General features: G+C 45.8%; 1 protein-coding gene across 1 annotated transcript in view; it reads right to left on the bottom strand.

Moving 5' to 3' along the window:
* The window catches only part of LOC147011494 (solute carrier family 12 member 4-like), a 271,136-nt gene that overhangs the window by 47,166 nt on the left and 211,679 nt on the right, over nucleotides 1–12,291 (bottom strand). The window contains exons 7-9 of the mRNA XM_085858008.1: nucleotides 3,773–3,903; nucleotides 3,388–3,629; nucleotides 2,819–3,030 (exon numbers count right to left, since the gene is read on the bottom strand). Of these exons, the coding sequence (XP_085714134.1) occupies nucleotides 2,819–3,030; nucleotides 3,388–3,629; nucleotides 3,773–3,903 (585 nt within the window). The remainder of the gene's footprint in view (nucleotides 1–2,818; nucleotides 3,031–3,387; nucleotides 3,630–3,772; nucleotides 3,904–12,291) is intronic.

Genomic DNA, 12,291 nt, shown 5'->3' with positions numbered 1-12,291 from the left:
TATGAAATGAGTTTGGTGGAATAACAGAAAACAATTTCATTGCAAGGCAAAGTTCAATTTTGTTTCTCCGAAGTCACGGGGCCCTTTAGCCTTCCGATTACGTTCGGATGTTGGAATTCTGTTGCAGTTCCAGACAGTTTACGTGATAATCTAAGCGCACAGGATCTAATTTATCAACATCGCCATATCCTGAAGCTGGTTGCGAGAATGAAAAGCATCGATACTTTAGTATCAAAATTAATATATTTTATAAATCAGGGCTTTTGGCTGAAGAAGTAATCTCATCAATCAATTTTTGTTGCAGGCCATCATGACGATTGCTGAGAGCAGAGAGACCTGCCTGCTGGCCAAGATTGAGAGGGACTTCCAGGGCAATATGAGGCAGATGAGTCACGTCCTTTATTCCCCGAAATATGTAACTTCTCAAAATGGCAATAGCACAGCATAGCGACACGCTGCTCTGGCACATGCAATAGCGTAGCGACGTGCTGCTCCGGGACATGCAATAGCGTAGCGACGTGCTGCTCCGGGACATGCAATAGCGTAGCGACGTGCTGCTCCGGGACATGCAATAGCGTAGCGACGTGCTGCTCCGGGACATGCAATAGCGTAGCGACGTGGTGCTCCGGAATATGCAATAGCATAACGACATGCTGCTCCGGCACATGCAATAGCAAAGCGATGTGCTGCTCCGGGACATGCAATAGCGTAGCGACGTGCTGCTCCGGGACATGCAATAGCGTAGCGACGTGCTGCTCCGGGACATGCAATAGCGTAGCGACGTGCTGCTCCGGGACATGCAATAGCGTAGCGACGTGCTGCTCCGGGACATGTAATAGCATAGTGACGTGTTGCTCCGGCACATGCAATAGCGTAGCGACGCGCTGCTCCGGCACATGCAATAGCGTAGCGACGTGCTGCTCCGGGACATGCAATAGCGTAGCGACGTGCTGCTCCGGGACATGCAATAGCGTAGCGACGTGCTGCTCCGGGACATGCAATAGCGTAGCGACGTGCTGCTCCGGCGCATGTAATAGCATAGCGACGTGCTGCTCCGACACATGTAATAGCATAGTGACGTGCTGCTCCGGGACATGCAATAGCGTAGCGACGTGCTGCTCCGGCGCATGTAATAGCATAGCGACGTGCTGCTCCGACACATGTAATAGCATAGTGACGTGCTGCTCCGGCACATGTAATAGCACAGCGATGCGCTGCTCCAGCACATGCAATAGCATGGTGACGCGCTGCTCCGGCGCATGTAATAGCACAGCGACGTGCTGCTCCGGCGCATGCTCCAACAACTGACCTGACCTGAATAGCATAGCCACACTCGCCTCTGAGCTGTCTAGCCTGAGTTTGAATCCCGACCCAGCTATAAACAGTCATCCCCGTGTTTCTCAGGCAGGGTAAGGTATCAATGAGTGTGCCGTCCCATGGATGAACATTAAACTGAGCATCCCATCTGCTGGGATTAGTTGGTGGACGTTAAAGATCCCATGATGTCCTTCGCGAAGAGTCGGTGAGCAATCGCCGGCACCCTGAAACGTATTCCAAATACTCAGTCGAGTATTCTGGGTCGGAGTGGCGACCCATCCAGGATTGTAACCCTGAGCCCCGAAACTGCTTCGGCAGAACGGACGCTCTGTATAGATCAGGTACACGATGAATAGCATAGCTCGGGCAATAATTATGTTAAAATTGAGCATAGTCATGGCAGTAAATAAAGGACTTTCTCCCGAATGACACATTAGAATCACGCAAAATAGTGTCAGTTGGAACAATCACAAATTAAAAAAATAGATCGAAGTCGATGGCATGCCATCGCAAATCCCCACGCTTCCCACCTAAAACAAAGTTGAAAGATGACAAAAAGTCATGCCAAGAATGACCCAAGATCAAATTTTGACTTTAAAATGTTTTCCCCATTTTGACCCCTGTGACACGAGGTCCCCACCTCCTGTGGCAGGGGAGGGGGGGGGGTCAGATCAAAAAAAAATCGTGACATATTTAATGGGTCTCCCAATGTTGATTGTACATATAAGGTTTCATATTAAAAAACAAGTGTCCGGAATTGAATTTTTTGGTGTATGACCTTTTGAATGGCGTATGACCCGCCCAAGGGGGCAGAGCCTAAAATGATACTGCCCTCGAAACTTCTTGCCATGTGGTGATGATCATAACTACCAAATTTAGTGAATTTCTGTCCAACCGTTAAGGAGGAGATAGTATGATGGATGGACAGACGGACAGACAGAGGCGATTACATTATCCCCCCAATTTTTTTAAAAAGCGTGGGGATAACAAGATGGATATTAGGGTATGAGTAGTAATCAATTGGTCCTGGCTGTTAGCGACCAAACCAGTTGACAGGGAATTTGTATCCAAGGGAGAGTTATTCATACTCGGAAGCCGTTACAGAACACAGTTTAAATGAAGACGAAAATGTAACCGAAATAACACAGATGACTCAGAAAACTGATCTTAAAAACGTGAACCTTGAGGAATGGAGTTATTCACTGATGAAGCTAAATCAGCAACAGGAAAAGCTGCTTGTTGTTCTCAATGAATGACAAGGGTGGGAAGAAATGCTCTTCATAGGTCAGTACCAGAGAGCATCACCCAGAAATCAATGATGGTGTAAAACCGTCAGAGGTATATCTAACTTTATATTCACACCAGCATCAGGACAGCTGCTTAACATTTGACTTGCTTTGCAAGCCACTGATGACACACAGAGGGGAAGAGAAAGTGTAGAACGAAGTTGCTGGGTGATGGGAAGGCGTGCGCAAGGTGAAGGTGGGACGGGGTCACGTACCACGAATGATGCCAGATGAGATGCCTGGAATGCCCTGGATCTCGGTAATGTTGTTAGCAGCGAAGTATGGGTCACAAGTAGCGTTGAGCATTGTAGAGTCACAGAAATGAGACCACAGCAAGGTGGTGATTGTGTCATTCCCCTGGATCACAGTCTTGGAACACTCATCAAAGTCATTCTGGTTCAGCGTTCGGTTTCCCAGCATGCAGACACTGGCGGAGATGATGGGAGTGCGGTGGGGGTGATGGGGGTGCGGGGATGAACATGTTCACCAGAAACTCCACATCGATTAGTAAGTACATTCTCTTTAGTTTTACACAACCTCTGCCAAACAACTGGCTGTGTATGCACCCGTCTGCGCCGACAAAGGAACATTTCAACTCCATTTAGTGTTATGTTCACCTGCAAAGTTTAAAAGATCGTGAAAAGGTTTTCAAGTCATTTCTCCCACGAGTGACAATGGAGAAAATAAAATCAAAAGCAGCAAGAGCCTGCACAATACATTATCCTGCAAATCCAAAACAATTAAAACACTGAAAGACAATAAGAAAATGTTTCGATGATCTCACGGGAACTGAGGCGGCTCGATGGCCGTTTTCACAACTCCGACATAGATTGATACGATGGAGCCGATGACGCAAAGCAGGAAAATGGAGGCAAACTTGTTCACGTATTTGACACCCACAAACACGACGGTCGCCATACAGGTTAGAAAACAGGTGCCATAAACACGCATGTTGTTCAACATGGCGGAGGCTTCATCTTCCGGCTTATCTGCATTGAAAATCGCTGCAGCTGGTGAAATGTACATCTGTTGTTGTTCGGTGAGGGAGGGAAGAGGAAGAGAAAAATTGAAGATAGTAGACTTGTAACAAGACTGTGGGAGACAATCTTTTTCTTTGGGTATGGAGCTAGTAAATGAACACTAAGCAAATAAGTGATTAAACGACTCACTATCATGATCTCAACAGCCCCAAGGATGTACATGGCTGCAGCAAAAGTGGTGCCCAAGTAGAAACAGAGACCGACAGCTCCACCAAACTCCGGGCCCAGTGATCGAGATATCATGAAGTAGGAGCCTCCAGCTGAGGCAGACGGAACACGAAACAAGATCAACAGTTGGTTCAATTGAAAATTGCTTGGGCTGCAAAATAGTTTTGTAAACTGGAAATGTACAGCAGTCACACAACATGTCGAAATAGATATTTGACTGAAACAAAAGCACGAACTTGCTTTGTTGACTGTAACATTACTTCCTGAGTTGTGCAAAGTATGACTGCTACAGGACACGGTGACGTCGTCCTCCACCTCCCCGTTCACCTTTCTTAGGGGGTCACGGGGCTGGCGGGATGGCATGGAGGTACACACACTCGCCTCTAAGCTGTCTCACCTGGGTTTGAATCTCAGTTAAGCTATAAACTGTCATCTTGGTGTTTCACAAGCAGGGTGATCCATCAATGTGTGCGCCATCCCTTGGATGGATGTGAAACTGAGCTGAGCATCCCTTCTGCCGGCAGTAGTTGGTAGGTGTTAAAGATACCACGGTGTCCTTAGTGAAGAGGAGGTGGAATATCGCCGGTACTATGGCCAAATTCCAAATTCCTGCCATGACTTCCTGTGTCATAGTGGTGACCTGTCCATGATCACAATTGCAGCCAAGTAACTGCTTCGGCAGCACCAATGCTTTATGTCGGGAATAGATGATGAGGATGATGATGATGATGATGTGGAAGAGGGTCACAAACATTCACTTAATTTGAACATGGCGAAATGTATCATCTTTTGAGAATCATGGAGAACGGTGGTAATTCCACATGGAGGGGTGACAAGGGAAAAATGGCCGCCCATTCAAATGTGTGCAAAAAGATATGCCTAAAAGTACCATAGAGTGAAGTCATAAGCATTTAAAAGGCATACTTTTTATTCTCGAGTATTTTCATAACTAACAAGAATGAAAATTCCGCCAACATACATTGCGAAAGTACCAGATCGAGAGATCGTAAAATCACGGTCTGTTCATTCTCAAAATGTTGATAAATGTCAACGTGCCGAGCACAATAATGGCTGAAGCAATTACAATTATTCCATCAGAAGGAAACGACATTCTCTCTTGGGGATTGCACCCGTACCATTACAAAAAATAATAATATAAAAAGAAATAATACAACCCAAAATACATACACATTGAACGTCGTTCACACATGCACAGAGTGCGGAACCTTCCCATGAAACTCACTGTCAGTCGAAAAGTCTGACGTGGATTTCAAGGTACAATAACGTGTAATTTACAAAGGAAAAGGGCCCAGAATAAATGGAATTATATTAAAAACAAAGCAAGAAAGAAGTATAGTGCTGACTCAGAGTGGAAGGTGATTGCGGTGCTCGTAAAAGCACTAATCCTGACAGGACAAAGGCAGCAGCTCACATTAATATATTTCGATAAGAACGCTCATTTCCTGTCACATGCTGATGCTGGAGGTCAAATGGAGGAGTGCTTTTTTATTTTGCAAAAACAAAAACTAACGTCAAATCACATCATTGAAGGGGGGGGGGGCGGTGGGATAAAAACAAAAAAGTAAGTAAAAACAAGGAAGAGCAGAGCATCCCTAAAATGATGTGATTTGACGTTTGTTTTTGCTTTGGCAAAATTTTAAAAAAGCACTCCTCCATTTGACCTCGAGCACCAGCACGTGACCGGAAATGAGCGGTCGAATCAAAATAAAAACTGGACACGTGCCGAGGCTCGGGATCGATTGTGCCTGATGAAGCCGGCTGCGAAGCCGGTGAAACGTTACCTGAAACCAGGTCTGCTCTCGTTTTTTTGCTCAAATTAGCAGTCGAACAATTTTTTTTTATTTTTAACTTTTGGTTGGAAGTGCCTTCATTAAAAACTTATATATATATATATATATATATATATATATATATATATATATATATATATATACATACATACATATATATATATATATATATATATATATATATATATATATATTCTTATCTCTAATTTTGTTCCTACCTAGCCGTGTAGAAAGCCAACCAAGCACCATTTAAGGTGGCTGTAGCTGCCATGTAATTCTTCCACTCCTAGTCTGGGAGGTCGTTGGTTCAAACCTCGTCTGAATCATCCCAAAGACTGTAAAAATGGTACGTGCTTATTCCTTACTTGATGCTCAACATTTAAAAGGATAGAGAATAGACAAACAATGCTCGGAAAAAAATGGCAAACAACCCAGTTTAAGCCTTGCCGAGAAATTGCTTTGTCCACTCATGCTTTCAGTGAGGTTCACCGAGGATCATGCCGGTTATCACAAAGAGCATTCGAAAATCACCTTTCCATATACCGTATGCATGCTATTGATCAAGCAAATCGTACATTACCTCCTCCTCATGTAAATAGATGTGATCATGTGACCCCTTTGTAAGGCATCTATTTATTACACTAACACAGGGTAGGGAGGGAAGAAATTGGAAATGTCAACATTGAGTAAAGGAACAGAAGGGAAGAGGAGAGGAATGGTGATATCTCTTTATTGTGACCATGTAGGAAGTGAGTAAATTAATGAAAAGAAAAGAACTGAATGTATGATGGTCTGAGAAGGAAAGGAGCTGAGTGGAGTTTGAGAGAAGGGGAGGAAATTGGAAGGATGTAGGAGTATGGGGATAAAATAGAAGGGAAGGAGCAGAGAAAGTAGAGGTCAGCTCAGGTATGGGAGCATGCCCCCCGGCAGCGTGTCACCACATCCACTTTCAGCCGGAACTCGAGGGACCTCGGTCTGGCCATCCTCCAGGCAGATGCCTGGTCCATCCCCACATCTTTGAGATGATAATCAACCTGCTGCAATCATGAGGTACGTGGTTGGCCCATTGGCCTCCTCCACTCACAAGGCTCCCTTGATGAGAGAATCTGGTGAGCAGGATCGGCGTCAGGAAAACGAGCTATGTGTCCATACAGCCGCAGCTGACACTCACGAACTATTAAGGTAACAAATCTCATTTGAGTCTCTCTTAGCGAATGCTCATTGGACACAAAGTAAGACCAGCGATATCCAAGGATTCTCCGAAGAGACTTTTTAATGAAGGAGTTTACAGTGTCTCTAGAAAGTCTACACCTCCTTTCAAAAATTTCACCTTTTGTTGCCTTATAGCCTGGAATTAAATTGCATTAAAACAGACTTTTTCCACCTGTATTTACACATCGTAACCCACAACTTCGAAGTGAAAAACAAATTCTACAAATTTCAGAAAATTAAAAAAATATACAAAACTAGAATATCTTTGTTGGATAAGTGTGACCCCCATTATAATAGAAATTGTAAATTAGCTCAAGTGTAACCAATCACATTCAAAATCACACACCAAGTTAATTGTCCTCCCCTGTGTTAAATTGCAGTGATTTTGATTATTACAGAATAAAATCAACTGTTCCTGTAGGTTTCCTCACCTAGGTAGGATAAGATTCCTGTGCTCAAGGATAAGATTCTTTCACAGCAAAGACTCAATGATGAGATCCATGGAGCTTTCAAAAGACCTCCGGGATGAAGTTGTGGAAAGGCACAGATTAGGGGATGGGTATAAAAAAATATTTCAAAGGGCTTGAATATCCTTTGGAGTACAATCAAGACAATCGTTAAGAACTGGAAGGTGTATGGTACCATCAAGACCCTACTTAGATCAGGCCGTCCCTCCAAACAGGATGACCAAGCAAGGAGGAGATAGGTCAGAGAGGCCACCAAAAGGCCAATGGCAACTTTGAAAGAGCTACAGGCCATTACGGAAAAAACTGGTCACTGTGTGCATGTGACAACAATATCCCAAGCACTCCACAAGTCTGACCTGTATGGTATGGTGGCAAGAAGGAAGCCATTACTCAAAAAAGCCCACCTTGAGTCCCATTTGAGGTATGCATGAAACCACTCCGGAGATTCTGAAGCCATGTGGCAAAACGTTTTGTGGTCTGGTGAAAACCGAAATAACATCATCCCTATTGTGAAACATGGTGGTGGCAACATCATGTTATGGGGATGTTTCTCATCAGCAGGGACTGGGGCACTTGTCCGGATAGAAAGGAAAATTGATGGAGAAAAATGCAGAAAAATCCAAGAGATAAACCTGCTACCCTCTGCAAGAAATCTGGAATTGAGATGGAAGTTCATCTTTCAGCATGACAACAATCCAAAGCACACAGCCCAGTGGTCCAGTCAGAGCTCCGACCTAAATCCAATCGAAAATCTGTGGCATGACTTGGAGATTGCTGTCCATCAACGCTCCCAATGCAACTTGACTGAGCTTGAACAGTTTTGTTGCGGAAGAATGGGCAAATATTGTCCAATCAAGGTGTACAAAGCTAGCAGAGACCTATCCCAACAGACTCACAGCTGTAATTGCTGTCAAAGGTGCTTCCACCAAGTATTAACTCAGGGGGGTGGAAACTTATCCAACCAAGATATTCTAGTTTTGTATTTTTAATTAATTTTCTGAAATTTGTAGGATTTCGTTTTCATTTGGAAGTTGTGGGTTACAATGTGTAAATAAAGGTGGGAAAAGTTTGATTGAATGCAATTTAATTCCAGGCTATAAGGCAACAAAAGGTGAAAATTTTGAAAGTGGATGCAGAATTTCTTTCGGCACTGGAAGTCTTTGTCTCAAATCCTTGGTCAGAGTGCAAGTCTCATATTCGTAGACCAAGACTGGAAACACCGAGGACTTAAAGACTCAAACTTTCCGCCTCCTGCATCGGTCCCGATAACACCACACCTCATTATCCAGTGAATCCATGACTCCAGAGGCCCGACCCATATGTCTATTGACCTCTGGCTCACAGCATGCGGAAACATGAATATCAAGGTCAATGTAAGTGAATCTCTCTGTGACCTCAACATCCATGCCACAGACAGGTACAGACAAGATAGCGACATCCAACATGTCATTGAAAGCCTCGATCTAAGTTTTGACCAAGGAGACCCATAATCCCAGCAGCTCCGACTCCTCATTCAGTGCCTCCAAGGCCCCCATAACGATGTCCAGTCACCACAAAAATGCCTGCATCATCTGCAAAATTAAGGTCAGAGATCTTAACATTCCCAAACGATGCACCACAGCTAGATCTCTCTGAGATCCTCCCAAGAATCCGGTCCACAAAAGCACTGAAAGATGTGGTGGCCAACACACACCTCTGATGAACACCAGGAACAGCTGGAAATAAGTCAGACATGGAACCATCACACCTCACAACACTCTCAGTACCAGAGTATAGTTCAGACATCAGATTGATCAGTTTTTGTGGCACCCCACGAAGACCAAGAATCCTCCAGAGGGCATCCCGATTCACTGAATCGAACGCTTTACAGAGATCAACATAGGCTGCAAGCAGCCCCTGCCGAAACTCTCGTCTGCGTTCGGTGAGGACCCGAAGAGCAAGGATACGCTCAATCGTTGACCTCCTTGGTGTAAAGCCTAACTGCTCTGGATGCTGGTGCTCAAGCAGATGGTGGCGAACCCCATCAATATTTATCCGAGCAAAGACCTTGCCCGGCACTGAGAGCAGCGTCACCGCTCAGTAGTTGTTGCAGTCCTGGCGATCACCCTTCCCTTTCCAGAGAGGGACGACAAGGCACCCCTTCCAGTCAGTTGGGATTGATACCTGTGTTCCAGGCAGAGAACAGAACTGCATACAATGACATGAGTACAGCATTTCCACCAGCCTTGAGAAGCTCAGCATGGATACCACAAATCCCAGGACCTTTGTCCCCTTTCAACCGGTTCACCGCAGCCTTTGTTTCCACAAACGTAGGTGGTTCACAGTTGATTGGAGGGTCAGCAATAGGTCAGTAACACCCCTGGCATCCAGGTCAACAGCTGGTGGATCAGCCAGGTACAGCCGCTCAAATTAACCAGATCAGCGGGCCTTCATTTCAGACATCACTCGCCTCAGTCGGAGCATTTCCAGAGACCAGGGAAATGACACCCAGAGAGTGACGAATCCGCAGTCGCATAAATACGCTCGTTGACCAGTGTTACCCAATTATCATGGGAGTCAGGTTGTTGGACACGGCTACAGCAACTCTTTGGGAATGGTAACCATCAGAGTGACAAGACCAGTAGTAGGTGTAACCACCCGCAATGATCTCACCACTATCCAGTCTCCGAACCTCAGAAAGTGCTGCATTGCTGATGTTCAAACGCTGGAGCTCTGATGATAGCAAAGACAAGTGATCATTTTCTCTTAGCGTGAGGACATTCCAGGCACCCACCCGAAGGGTAACCCATCAGGTGGACGACACCTCAGCACCACCACAACAAACACCACCACAACCTGACTCAGCAAGGTTTCCCCATAGTTTTCCTCCCATCATCAATGAATGGAAGTCCTGAAGGCTTTGTCCTAATCCCGTCATCCGTTGAGCTGCCCTGCAAAGAGCAGCTGCACAGGAGGTACTCCCACAGAGTGGGTTTTTCTTTGTTTTATTTGTGTAAAGGAGAGGAGAGAGGGTAGAGAAAAATTCTGCTATGTTGGCATACAAAATAAATAGATGACTCCAAAAGTGAAGGACAGCAAGCTAACAGAGTGTCTGAGTGGAGACAGAATGGACAGGACTATTGGACGGGACATTAAGAAAACTAGGGAAGAGACTTGTATGAGATATATCGCTGAGGGGGTGAAGATTGGGGAGTTCCCCAAGTGGACACCCCTCAAAAAAATTTACTAGATTAGCGGTTTACCTGGTGTTGGCTTAGTGGTTAGGGTGGTGGCTTGGGATCCGAGGGTCCTGAGTTCAAGCCCTGTTGGCTGCTGAATTCACACCAGGGGGTTGACTCAGCCTGTCATCCTTCTGAGGTCGGCGAAATGAGTACCAGTGTAGCAGCCAAAAGGCTGCACACGAGGAGAAGGGGTATCGATGGATTGATTAAATCTGGTATTGGTGTAGTGCAGGCATGATGGGCCGAATGACCTCCTCCTGTGCCTTAATTACTTGTAAATCCTTGAAGATGATGACCGAATTGGCATCCAGATGGGGAAAAATAGAGTTAAACAAGCCAGAAAAAGCATTTTATAACAGGATATATATATATATATATATATATATATATATATATATATATATATATATATATATGTATATATGTGTATATATGTGTATATATATATATGTATATATGTGTATATATTGTTGTGGTTACCAGATTCGCAAACCACCATTCAGGTCCCTTAGGTGAGGTATCTCGGTAAGTGCATGTGTAGTTAGGCCCAAACCCGTTGTCTAGTGGGAATACATGTCATTTATACGTGCTGCGACTCTTCAGGATAGCCGTTTTTCTTTTACTATCTTTATTTTGGACCAACCGCCATGATCACAACCACAACATCAACCACCAACCACAACGCCGCTTCACCACAACCGCCACGACCTTCCCGTCACACCTCGCAACCGTAGCATCGCCACCGTTCTTGCCCCGCTGTGGGTACCGGTGTTGGACTCATGCAGAACGCGCGTCGAACAGCGTGTACAAAATCACGGATTTTGTGCTTCAAAAACGGATCAAAAACGACACACGCCCACTTTTTGCCGTCCAATCGGTGAGCGAGGGGCGATTTGGCCCCGCCTCCAGAACGATCGATATATGCAAATTTGTGGATCAAAAAGCCTTCACGCCCACTTTTTCTCGGGCCAATGGGGAGCGAGGTGAAAGGTCAAAGGGAGGGGGTCAAAGGCGAAGTTACGGGGGGATAAAAGGACGGTGTTCGTCAGTCAGAAGAGAGTCGCAAACGAGAACGAGAAGGAGTCGAGAACGAGAAGGAGTCGGAACGGAGGGGACGAGTGTGGAAGACTGGAGCCCGAAGCCTGGAGTGGCTGGAGAAGCTGAAGAGAGTCGGACGAGGGGGTGCTCGCGTCGGTGCCAGGAGCTGCACGCCCGAGGGAGGCCGGCAGCGCGACCTGGCCGAGGTGGAGACGCACACCAGGGATAATAAAGATCCTCTATACCCCGAGCATCAGCAACCCCCTCCTGTTTCCCCCGCGCTGAGATAGTGCGACCAAGGGGGCCCCGTTCCCACCCCCTGCCAGGCACTGTCCACGAGGCCCGCGGGTTGCGGGGCCATCGCCGCTCCGCGTCTCATCACCAGACGGGTAGGCCCGACCCGGTCTCGGCCTCAGGCCCGCCTCATTCTTGAGGTATTTCTTTTCCTTGGTTTTGGGTATGTGTTGTCGGCGCCGTCTGTGAAGTAGAATTGTATAAGTGTTGCCGTGTGCTCGGTAGTCGGTATTAGCTCTGCACTGTGTTTTCACTTTTATATTTGCTTTTTGTGTAAATGGAATTGTGTTTTCTTTTTTTGTGTGCTTTTGGTGGAATTGTATTTGTGTGCTTCCCGTGTGCCGCGAATAAATGTGCTTTATTGTTGAACTGTTCTCCCGCTTCGCTTCGTCTTTTCCCCCATTGAACCCTCATCTTGCTTCACGTAAAGGGTTGGT

The sequence above is a fragment of the Eptatretus burgeri genome, chromosome 15, assembly GCF_056783735.1.
Source record: "Eptatretus burgeri isolate ZD-2024b chromosome 15, Ebu_testis_v1, whole genome shotgun sequence".
NCBI classification, from domain to species: Eukaryota; Metazoa; Chordata; class Myxini; order Myxiniformes; family Myxinidae; genus Eptatretus; species Eptatretus burgeri.
The sequence above is the reverse complement of the archived record's forward strand: the minus strand, read 5'-3'. Positions and strand labels throughout refer to the sequence as shown.